This window comes from Ziziphus jujuba, chromosome 9 (assembly GCF_031755915.1).
Source record: "Ziziphus jujuba cultivar Dongzao chromosome 9, ASM3175591v1".
Classification (NCBI taxonomy): domain Eukaryota; kingdom Viridiplantae; phylum Streptophyta; class Magnoliopsida; order Rosales; family Rhamnaceae; genus Ziziphus; species Ziziphus jujuba.
Window position 1 is genome coordinate 7917498 of NC_083387.1, and position 11108 is coordinate 7928605.

The window sequence follows — 11108 nt, forward strand, 5'->3', positions numbered from 1 at the left end:
GAGGATGATTATGTGTATAGATGATTAATATATATATATATACACGAGAAAATAATAGTATGGTATGTCAACTTTCTTTTTTTTTTTTTTTTTTTTGGGGATGTGAAAATTTTGGATTCTACATACCAAAAAAGTGACTTTTTTACCATGCTGTACAATTGGAATGAATCTTGAATTTATTGAATACTTCTAGTATTAATATTTTATAAAAAATAAAATTAAGGTAATGATGTTCAACTGCTGGCCGAAAAACATAAAATTAGTAAAAGATCAGTTTAGAGTTTTATGAGATTTTTCATTAGCAATGTTCTTTGAAATTTTAGCTGGAAAGGGAATACCAGCAGTAAATTGTTTGAAGTGTGAACTCAGTGTGGATGGGTCATTATTTCATATGACTTTATTGCCATGCTTACGCTACACATTGAATTATTAGATAGCGACTCAAACTTGATATTTTTGTTTTTTTGAACAACTCAGACTTGATAGTTAAATACTGCCAATTTTTGTTGGTGAATAAGTTAAATACTGACAATGAAACTTATTTATTTATGTAATTTTAACTTTAATAATATTTTAAAAAATATATAATAATTATTAAATACAAAAATATACATTCACAAATTGGATAGGCGTGAAAGATATAATACAATTGTAGACTGGTATGTTCATATTTTATAATTTCATCGGATAAAATTACTATTTATTGCAGTCTTTTTAAATACGTAGATAGTAAACTGCATAATATATTATTATTTAAATGAGGTTATGGTTTTGTTATTTTATAAATTTTAAATATTAAAATTTATAAATAAATAATGTTGGCGATTTCTTGAAGAAAACAACTCCTTCCGTCATCAGAAGTAACTTCCGTCTAGTTTTGCATTCTTTCCCGCCATAGTTGATAGAACAAGAATAATAAAATATATATATATATATATATGTATATTTGTTATGATATTATTAGTATTATGTTAATAAATTACTTCTCATTATCTTTTCATTAATCATTTTTTTTTAATAAATAGAATCCTTTTTCACTTTGGCCTAACAAAAAATAGAATTTTTATTTACTTTAATAAAGAAAAACAATATTTGATTTTAATTTATGGGAAAAAAAAAAAGAAAAGAAAAAAGGAAAAGGTTTTGGGACTAGTTTGACTAGTTGACTATATCAGCGATTAGTTTAGTCGCATCGTTATTTTCTGAAACGTTGAAGTTCAGGACCGTTACGGTACCCGGAGGAAGAAATTAAGGAGCAATAAACCGGGTCGGAACATATGATCGGATCCAATGTACAACCATTGAATTGAGTTTTTCGGACGATGCGAGGCTGAGGAGGTTTGACTTAGTTCGTCTATATGCGTCAATGGACGTTTTTCCAAACCAGTATGGGCAAACACAAAGCGACAATTATAGCTCTTAATCGCCCTTTAAACCTCCTCAACAACCAACCATCTTAACGACACTCCCAAAGCCCTTCTTCTTCTTCTTCTTCTTCTTCTTTCGCTCTCTTTTGTCCTCTAAAAAAAAAATAAAGATTGGTTCAGATACCCCTCCTCCTCTCCTATCCAAAGGTTGGTGTGGTTCTTTAGCTTTTGATTGCTTGGCAAAGCTGTATTTTTTTTGGGAGTTGGAATTTGCACGTTAACTGTTCGATCATTTTTCTCTGTGTCTGTTTTTGTTTTGTTTTCGCCTGGTGGTGGTGTTAAAACAGATGGGGAAGAAGCGAGTAATGGTGCCAGTGCAAGAAGTTGATATGTCAGCCGTCAAATACCAGCAGGAAGACATTCAAGGTCATTTTCAAATTTTTGTGTATACATTGCTTTGTTTTGCTGTAGATTTGGTTGTGTGTTTGTGGGGTTTCTGTGTTTTGATTTTTGTTCTGAAACTTATTAGTACATGGTTGTATGGTGCTTGTTGCAGCTCCACATTTGACAGGGTTCGTGTTCAAGTTATTCGTTTGGATTATCGAAACGCCGTTGATTGGTCCTTTGATTGTATCTTTCTTAAAGAAGCAGAATAAGTTTGATGAGGTCTGTTGTATACAGTTATTTTTTTGCCTTTTTAAATTGTTTGGCTTTTTCTGATCAAAAGTTATGAAATGAAATGGCTGTCTGTATTACAATTTGCAGTTGATGCAGAACACTGACATACCAGAGGCACCCATGTTTAGACCCGAATTTCCCCCCCAAGGTTTTCTTCTGTACTCCCTTTTCTTGTTACTGTTTTCCATTTGGGCTGCTCCACGTGGATGGACGGCACAGGGATGGCCGAAATGGGACCTTTTTTAAAAGTTCCCTCCGCTGCCTGCTTTAGCCTTTATGGGTTATGTCACATAAATTAAGTGTGATCGTGTGTCTTCACTTGTGTTTGATCAATTATTTTAACTGTTGCTTTAAGACAGACTGTTTGCTTTTGATGTCCTTTTGTGTTACAATGTATGAAAGAGATGTGATAAAGATCCATACGTTGCGTTGCATTTTATTGTGTTAGAAAAGATGAAATTTGAAACATCATTGTATAGAGAAACTAAGGCTGGGACAGAAATGTCAAACTGAAAATCAAACAAATTGCTTATCTTGTGGTTTGGAAAGTGTAATAGAGCTCATCCATAAAAACTGATAGCTTGAGTGTGGCATGAATTAGAACCCGAGCCTGGTGTTGTCATGCTTGATGAAGAAGGAAAACCTGAAGAGAGAGTTGAGTTAGCTTTGAAATCCCTTCCACAATATGATCCTGCTAGCTGCTGGAATGGGGATTCATCCCCATCTTTCCGATACTGGAAAATACGTGATTATGCATATGCTTATCGTTCTGGGCATGCAACACCAACCACAGTAAGTTGATGTTGTTTCCCCAAAATTTTATTTGTTTGTGACTGAAATTGCAAGTATCTAGGGTCCAGAGCACATAATCTCAGTTATAAAGGAGTTACAGCAGTAAGAACAAATTTTCATTTGCTTGTAACTGAATTGCAAATTATGTAGGTTGCAGGGCACATAATCTCAGTTATAAAGGAGTTCAGCAGTAAGAAACCCGCACAACCTTTGTTGATTTCTTTTGATGCCGAGGAAGTCAGGAAGCAAGCTGCTGCTTCAACTAGGAGGTTTGAAGAAGGTACTTTAAAGTGGTGACCATGTTTTGGTAGATTGCACTATGTATATTTAATTTTAAAAAAACCATGTGTCTATTTATGTTGATGGTGGTGGAAATAGATGCATACTTGCATAATACATATGACAACTATTAATTTTTATTTTGTAGGGTGCCCATTGTCTATCTTGGATGGGATTTTTGTGGCAATCAAGGATGATATAGACTGCTATCCCCATGCTTCTAAGGGTGTGATAACATTCACCATGTTCTTTAGTGTGTATATATATATATATATGTATATATTAACAACTTAGATATTATTCCATAATGACAGGTGCAACAACTTGGATGCATGAGGTTCGCTCTGTTAGGAAGGATGCAGTGTGTGTCTCAAGATTGCGTAGCTGTGGTGTCATTTTTGTAGGGAAGGCAAATATGCATGAGCTGGGCCTGGGAACAACTGGAAACAATCCAAATTATGGGTAAGTTTTTCCTAAGCACATATAATATTGATTAGTAAGAAATCCTTGGAGTGCTAGAGTTGTATATTCGAAATTATTTAGTTATAGCTTCGGTATAGGATGAAAATATTCATATCTTATGACTTGGAAGGGCTCAAAGTAATTATTGTTGTAACAAAGATTTTGGGGCTTATTATTTTTTAAGGTATAAATGAACAATGCAGAAAGGTCATTGATCTTGTAGCATGCCTACCTAGCTATTTTGGAATGAAGATCTTTTAGTTACTCTTTCTTCATTAACTTTATCTTCCTCTTCTTTTCAGTAGAAACATTTTCAGTTTTAACTATTATGAAGGTGTCTTATATGCTGATATGATCCATATGCTTTTGCACCATCTGTTTGTTTAGGAGATAAATGCAAATAGTTTTGATTAACATCTGTTACATGATTTGCTATACTATCTGAGTCCAATGTTTATGTACCAAGTTTAATTGTATAATTGTTGGGTGGTCTAGAACAACAAGAAATCCTCATGCACCAGAAAGGTATACAGGCGGATCTTCCTCAGGCCCAGCAGCAATTGTAGCTTCTGGAATATGTTCTGCAGCGCTTGGAACAGATGGTGGAGGTTGTAAAAATTTAATTTGAAAGGGTTGCACTTATTTCTTATATATTTAGCATTAATTATGCTTATTTATTGTAAATGAGCAGGTTCAGTGCGTATACCTTCTTCCCTTTGTGGGGTTGTGGGCTTGAAGACAACATATGGACGCACTGATATGGGAGGGTAAGCCCTTTTACTTTTAGGTTCAAGATTAAAGTCCACTAGCTCCTTTTCTGCTGCATTGCTTTGCAAATGGAACATGATGTCATGGTAGGAACCAGATATTGTTCTCCAGCCTCCGATATTTCTTTATGGCTTTTTAATTGGAGATGTTCTGTGCAGAATCACTCTGAATCTTAATTTATCAATATATAGTAAGTCAAAATGGACAATTCGTTTTATAGTGCATTATACATAAATAAACTTCTAATTATTTGCCTGACAAGCGTCTTATTGGCCTTCGTGCTAAGTTAAATAGAAATGTGCATGCAATGGCTATTAATCTGATAATCAATTCAGAATTTTCTGTTCGTACCGGCTAGCCGATTGGGGTACATGCACTTTAGTGTTTATAATGAATTTTGCATTAATATACACAGCATCTACTAATAATGTTGTGTCAGTTAGAACCTATATTTGGGACATCATATCTTTAGAATGAGACAAAGGGAAATCAAAATGCTCACTGTCAAAAGATCTGGTTGAGTTTGGGATATATCATGTCTAACTGCTACTTTGTGCTCACCCCTAGAAAGGCCAGAATCCTTACAACATGAACGTAGTTTCACACATGGATAGTTAAGAAAGTTCATAGTAATTGAATGGAATATTTTATCTTGTTCACTTTTGTTTTATGTACATATATGATCCTATAATAAGATTTTATCAAACAAGAATAATTTGATATATATTGTTATTCTTTCTTTTCTTTCACAGGTCATTATGTGGTTCTGGGACTGTGGAAATTATTGGACCAATTGCATCATCAGTGGAGGATGTAATGCTAGTGTAAGAAAATCATGCTTGTACCTGGTTTTCCATTATTTTTAGTTGCATCAAATTTGAGTTTCTAATCAGATGGTTTATATATACATATTTTATTTGTCTTGAGATTCTCATCCTTGTAACAGGTTTTCTTTTACTTTGAGTTGCCGAGTTTCTCACCAGACGGTTTCAATAGTTGCCTTTTGTTTTCAGTTTGTTCTGATAGTTACTATTTTTGCTTTTCTAAATCAACTTATAATTTATCAGGTACTCGGCAATCTTGGGCTCTTCTCTTGCAGATAGAATTAGTTTGAAGCCGGTATATTTTAAAATCCTTCCTACTGAATACTTGCCCATAAACTTAGAAAAATAATTGCACTATTAAGATGTTACTTTTATTATGCATCTCTTGAATGGTGACCTTGTTGGCCACCAGAATGGAACAAAAGAAAATTAAGAAAGATAACTGCATAATAGAATGCAACAACTTAATATTTGGATTTAGGATTTAATGATTTATCTTACTTAAATCTAGTCGTGCACGAGCATAGATGGATAAGGTAGTTTCAGTTTCTGCACTGTTTTTGGTAAGACTGGTTTCAACTCATTAACTTGAGCTTGTTATGGATCATGCGCATTTTTATTGCTGATGTTGACCCTTTCTTTTTTTTTTTTTTTTTTCCCTATTGATGATTGAGACAATTTTGGCCAGCTTTTACTCCTCCATAATAATTAATTTGTCTGCCTCTCCTAGTCCATATGTCAAAGTAATCAGTGTTCACTTTTTGTAGGGCCCACCTTGTGTTCCAAATTTATCTTGTGACAATTCAAATACTTTAGGATCCATGCGACTAGGGAAGTATACAGAGGTAATAGCCCCTTCTTATGGAAGTAGATTCTACTCATTTTTCTTATATATCAACTGGCATGTTTTAAATTATATAAGTATATACTCATAATGCCATTCTTCTGCAGTGGTTTAATGATGTATATTCAACCGATATTTCTGAAAAATGTGAGGATGCTCTTAATCTTTTGTCAAAGACCCATGGTTGTGAAGTAAGTCTTGCTATTATCACATGGTTCATATTTTGAAATCCGTTATTATTGATAATATGTTTTAACTAGAGATTCAATATACTTAAGCTGAGACACAAAATTTTCTTTATTATAATTTTTCAAGATGGTAGAAATTGTTGTACCTGAGTTGGAAGAAATGCGCAGCGCTCATCTTGTTTCGATTGGATCTGAGACACAGTGTTCATTGAATCCAGATTGTGAAGATGGGTTTGTTATTTTTTTTAATTTTTTTATTATTATTATTTTTTTATATATTTAATTGTTTATTATTTTTGGCAGAGAAGTGATAGATTTAATACCTAAATAACAATTGAATCGTCTTGACATAAATAACTGAAATGTTTAAAATAGTCCATTTGTTCCTTCATCATAAAAATGTTTACAATGTCTTTCCATTTATGCAAATATTTTTGGGTTTGGTACTGTTTCTCTCTCTCTCTCTCTCTTTCCCTCCCTCCCTCCCTATATATATATATATATATATATATTTCTTTGATTTCTTTGATTGCAGGAAAGGTTCAAGATTGACATATGATACTCGTACTAGTATGGCACTTTTTCGATCATTTTCTGCAGCAAACTATGTTGCTGCCCAGTGTCTTAGGTGAGGCAAAATATTAAATAAAAATACTTCATGTGGATTTGGTATCCAAGTTATGTGTAACAAAGTCAGAATACCTTTTTCGAGAAAACACTTGTATGACATACAAACCACACAAGCAATCGAAATTAGACGAAACCTAATTAAGCAGTGTTTGGATGTGCGCTGGATTCTAAAGCTTTTCCAAGATGCTGAGCCTGAGCCTATAAAAACAGTAATTTAAATTCCATCTTGATGTGAAAGAGGAATAGAATTATTATTTAAAGGGTGTTACTTAAATTTCCACCTTGAAGAATACCTCAAGTAGAATTATTATTTGAGTAACTGCCAATATAAGTATACATTTCAAATCGTTCAGAAAACATTAATTTGGTTTCTCAGAGAAAATAACCAAGAGTAAGTTGGCATTCTTAGATAAGTAGATAATAGCATGTACCATGTGAACCCATCCTCATGTACCTTATTCTAAAATTCTAAACAGCCATTTCCCATGTGTTTCCATGTCATTACTTCTCTGATTTTCTGCAGAGGGTTGCATTATCTTAAGGCTTTGATTTATCTCTTACTGAGAGTCGGTTACAAAGCCCTAGCCAATTTTCTCCTAGAAGCATCTAGCTTGAAATAATTAATTATAAATCAATGTGCAAGATTCTTCTAACTTTCATATTTGCTCTTGCACTTGGAAACATATAAGCTCTTAAACTAGATGGTCAAGTTTTCAACTGATTTAATCTTACTTCTAGCAACTCATCTTTTAGTACCATGTAAGACTTTATTCAGTATTGCTTGTCCCCACATGATAAACCTGAAAATGAAAAATTTCCAAGAATATTTCTTTTCCTGCATATATTATGTGTGAAATGTTGAGCTTTTTGTGCTACTATAATTGGGTAGAATTAAACTTTTGGCATCCTTCTGGCATCAACTTTTGTGGGATTTAAGGAATAGGAGATACTACTTTCATGAATTTGACAAGTGTTTTGTAATTTAGCGCTGTTATTATACTTCTCTCTTTTTATGTATAACTTCCTGTAAAACCTACTAGAATCTCTTATCTTCTAGTTGTTTGGATATTTATACTTTAGTCTTTGTCTGGTTTGTTTCAGGAGAAGGATTATGTACTATCACATGGAGATATTCAAAAAGGTTGATGTCATAGTGACCCCAACAACCGGGTATGTGAGCAGTTTATTACAGGAGTAGTGGGTACACCTGTCGATTAGTTGAATTACAACAAATTCATTTAATGGACCGAATTAGGGTATAGGTTCAAGTTAAATTTTAAAATCTATTTTAAACAAAATTGTCTCCATGACATGATATTTTGGTAACTGATGCTGTTATCAAAATTTAGTTCAAAGGGCGGGATGTGATGCCCAATCTCAGATTTGGAGACACCACAAGGTCTGAGGGGTCTGAGACTCCCTAAGAGATCTAAAGGGTCTTAAAAGTTCCTTCATGTAACTTGGGACTTTATACAGTTTTAGTTATTGTTACTTTCTATAGGCCCCTCTCTTGTTTTTTGAGAACCATATGTAGAGATCCCTCTCAAAACTTGTTATTTAATACTTTGCTTAATTTATAGACCTTTAACTAGATAGTATGAATATCTACTTCTGGAAAAATAATTTATTCACCATATAAATTATTGTCTATCCATTTCAATAGTTTAAAATTTCATTATGAAAAACTTTATTATTTCAATTGAAATGTTATATGATATGCTTTTCTCTTTGTTTTATAACAGCATGACAGCACCCAAAATACCATCTAGTGCTCTTAAAGATGGGGAAACAGATATGCATGTTACAGGTCTGACTGTTTACATCCTGGTTGCAACTTCAGATAATATTTGCCCATTCTTCTCATAATTTAGACAAAATTGCAGAATAATAATTTGCTGTCTTCCTAAATGCATGATCTTGAAAGTGTTTATAAGCCAAATAATTCTTTCAACTAACAATGTTTCTGATGCATTCTAATCTTTTGTTTCAGGCTACCTTATGCGGTTTATCCTTGCTGCAAATCTTCTTGGACTTCCTGCTATAACTGTGCCTGTGAGTGATATACATTTTTCTCTTAGAAAAGGGCACTGCTTGTTTGTAACAGATAATTTGATGTCACTCTTAGTCTTAGCATAAACAAGTTCAGGATAAGGGGCTCCACCTTCATTACCAATTGAGCAAGCTGCTATTCTTCTATGCTAGTAATTCATGGCCTGAGACAGAAAGAGCATTCATCCAGAAAATTGACTAACCGACCAATTTGGTCTAGTTCTTGGTGTCATGGGTTCCAAAAAAATACTTATATATAGCTTAATATCCATTATCCATTATCTTAGGTTAATATTTCATAATGAAATAATTCAGTGAACACAGAAAGAACTTGTAATGTTCTATACCATCTTATGTGTATTACTATTCAACTGATTCTCTGTCCTTTTTTATCAATGCGAATAACGTTCAGGTGGGGTATGACAAACAAGGGCTTCCAATAGGATTGCAACTGATAGGCCGTCCATGGGCCGAAGCATCAATTTTGCGTTTGGCTTCTGCTATAGAGGTATCAACTGTCTGTCTTTAACCTTCCAGTGAATGAAGGAACAATGAAGGCTTTAACTTTTCACTGTTTTCATGTTTTCAGGAACTATTTGCAGAATCCAAGAAGAGGCCTGTTTCATATTTTGATGTTCTGAATGGCTGACTTTGTGATTTTGCTGGCGGCTCGTTATCATGTTTGCAAGAGATACAAATTATATGATACGGTAATTGGTAAATGACAATTTATGAATTTGAAGTATGGAGAGACCTTTTCCGTACACAGTTGTGTAGTGTATATTGAAAATGATCCCATTTGATAATAAATCTGCCCTTGCAAACAACTATTGTATTTCATATGAACCTTCTTATCCCATCAATATTGAAATATTCTGAAAGTACGAAAAGAATTTAATCCTAGTGGACCATAGTCTAGTATTTAATGTATTCCCTCTCCAGGGAAAGTTCAAATACAACAACCAAATTTCATAACTCACGAGTAATATATGATTGGTGGGAAATATCCTATCGTTGTCATTGCTAAATTGACTCTCTCTATTTTCCATTTTATCTTGTATGCCATTTGGATGGTACATAGTTTTGTAGGTCCATAAAAATATCTCCTGAATATATCTTCCATTTTGTATGGTTAATATTCTTTGCCCTAATCCACATAGACCAAGGGGAGAACACCTTGCCAGTTCCAAGATATTGTGGTTATTCCAGTTCCTTTCAGCAATCTATTGCATCAACAGGCAAGGGTAGCAACAACAAAAATTCTGAGATTTTTTTTTTTTTTTTTTTGGGCAATTACTGTTTGGAAAATAGCTTGCAACAAAGAAAATGATGTTTGTCTTATGATGAATGTGGACAATCAATGGAACTAACAAGCCGAAGCCCAGGAGACCTCATGGACTGAATAAGCACAAGAAAAATTTACTATTTTTGATAAAATAAAAAATAAAAATAATAATGGCAAAACAGATTACCACTTGATTTAGATTTAACAATTTCTCATCAGTTTTGATTTAGATATAACGAAAAAGTTTATCGTCTCTGTTAATCTTGTGCGATGCCAGATATCTCAAAGGCAGAACCTTTTCAATCCCTTTATGATGGGCTGCATTGTCACACACCATTTTTCTATGTATAAATTTTGTGAGATACCTGAAATACAACAACATATACATCGTACAGATACAGAAAAAAGCCAGATTCTCAGAAATTATGACTGGTTTCATCACTTGGAATTGGACTTACATGGAAACCCCTTTTCTTTTCTCTCTTTTCCATTTTGTAAATCCAAAAAAATAAAATAAAATTAAGGGTTTTCTTTCTCAAAATTCTCATTTGCAACGTCACTAGGGAGATCCACACCATAAGGAACCTTTCCTGGATAATCAGTTGTTGAGGAATCTGATCCTGTCATGCTGGAATACGAGAGAAGGTTATATAAGCATCCTATACAAGCACAAGCAGCAATTCCTCTGGTTTTTATTGAAAATTCAAAAGCTAACCTTCTGTCTACGAGGACCATAGAGCGAAGCTCACAATTGGTGAAGCTGCAAATTGACATGTTAGAAAAGATATTCCTTACACTATAAAACGGGAAATGGTGATGTTATCATTATCTATCTTGCTAGACAATAAGACTCCACATAAAATACAATAAAAGTGCATGCTGTTTTAAAATCAATTCTTAGCTAGTGATTCACACTTGAATCTGTTGGAGTCGAAATATTCT

The 11108-nt window shown here is 33.6% G+C and overlaps 1 protein-coding gene and 1 long non-coding RNA gene across 2 annotated transcripts; one reads left to right on the forward strand and one right to left on the reverse strand.

The window, feature by feature from the left end:
- The first annotated feature begins 1130 nt into the window (after nucleotides 1–1130).
- On the forward strand, nucleotides 1131–9782 carry LOC107426514 (fatty acid amide hydrolase). The gene is made up of 21 exons (XM_048481387.2): nucleotides 1131–1574; nucleotides 1715–1793; nucleotides 1924–2033; nucleotides 2133–2193; nucleotides 2647–2837; nucleotides 2988–3117; nucleotides 3265–3342; nucleotides 3431–3578; nucleotides 4074–4186; nucleotides 4270–4345; nucleotides 5099–5170; nucleotides 5414–5465; nucleotides 5938–6015; nucleotides 6122–6205; nucleotides 6330–6433; nucleotides 6738–6830; nucleotides 7934–8002; nucleotides 8575–8639; nucleotides 8823–8884; nucleotides 9294–9389; nucleotides 9471–9782. The coding sequence occupies exons 2-21, from the start codon at nucleotides 1715–1717 to the stop codon at nucleotides 9528–9530; spliced, it is 1821 nt and encodes a 606-aa protein (XP_048337344.2). The 5' UTR covers nucleotides 1131–1574; the 3' UTR covers nucleotides 9531–9782.
- Nucleotides 9783–10560: 778 nt separating this feature from the next.
- Nucleotides 10561–11023, reverse strand: LOC112492843 (uncharacterized). The gene is made up of 2 exons (XR_003057280.3): nucleotides 10882–11023; nucleotides 10561–10794 (listed from the first exon to the last, which is right to left on the reverse strand). It is a non-coding gene; the product is annotated as an uncharacterized LOC112492843 (long non-coding RNA).
- Between the last annotated feature and the right edge of the window lie 85 nt (nucleotides 11024–11108).

Bases quoted from the DNA above. Each gene is read 5' to 3' on its own strand.
- LOC107426514 (XM_048481387.2), top strand. From the start codon at position 1,715: ATGGGGAAGAAGCGAGTAATGGTGCCAGTGCAAGAAGTTGATATGTCA. The intron at 2,838-2,987 runs GTAAGTTGATGT...CAAATTATGTAG, and splicing joins GGCATGCAACACCAACCACA to GTTGCAGGGCACATAATCTC. The intron at 8,003-8,574 runs GTATGTGAGCAG...GTTTTATAACAG, and splicing joins ATAGTGACCCCAACAACCGG to CATGACAGCACCCAAAATAC.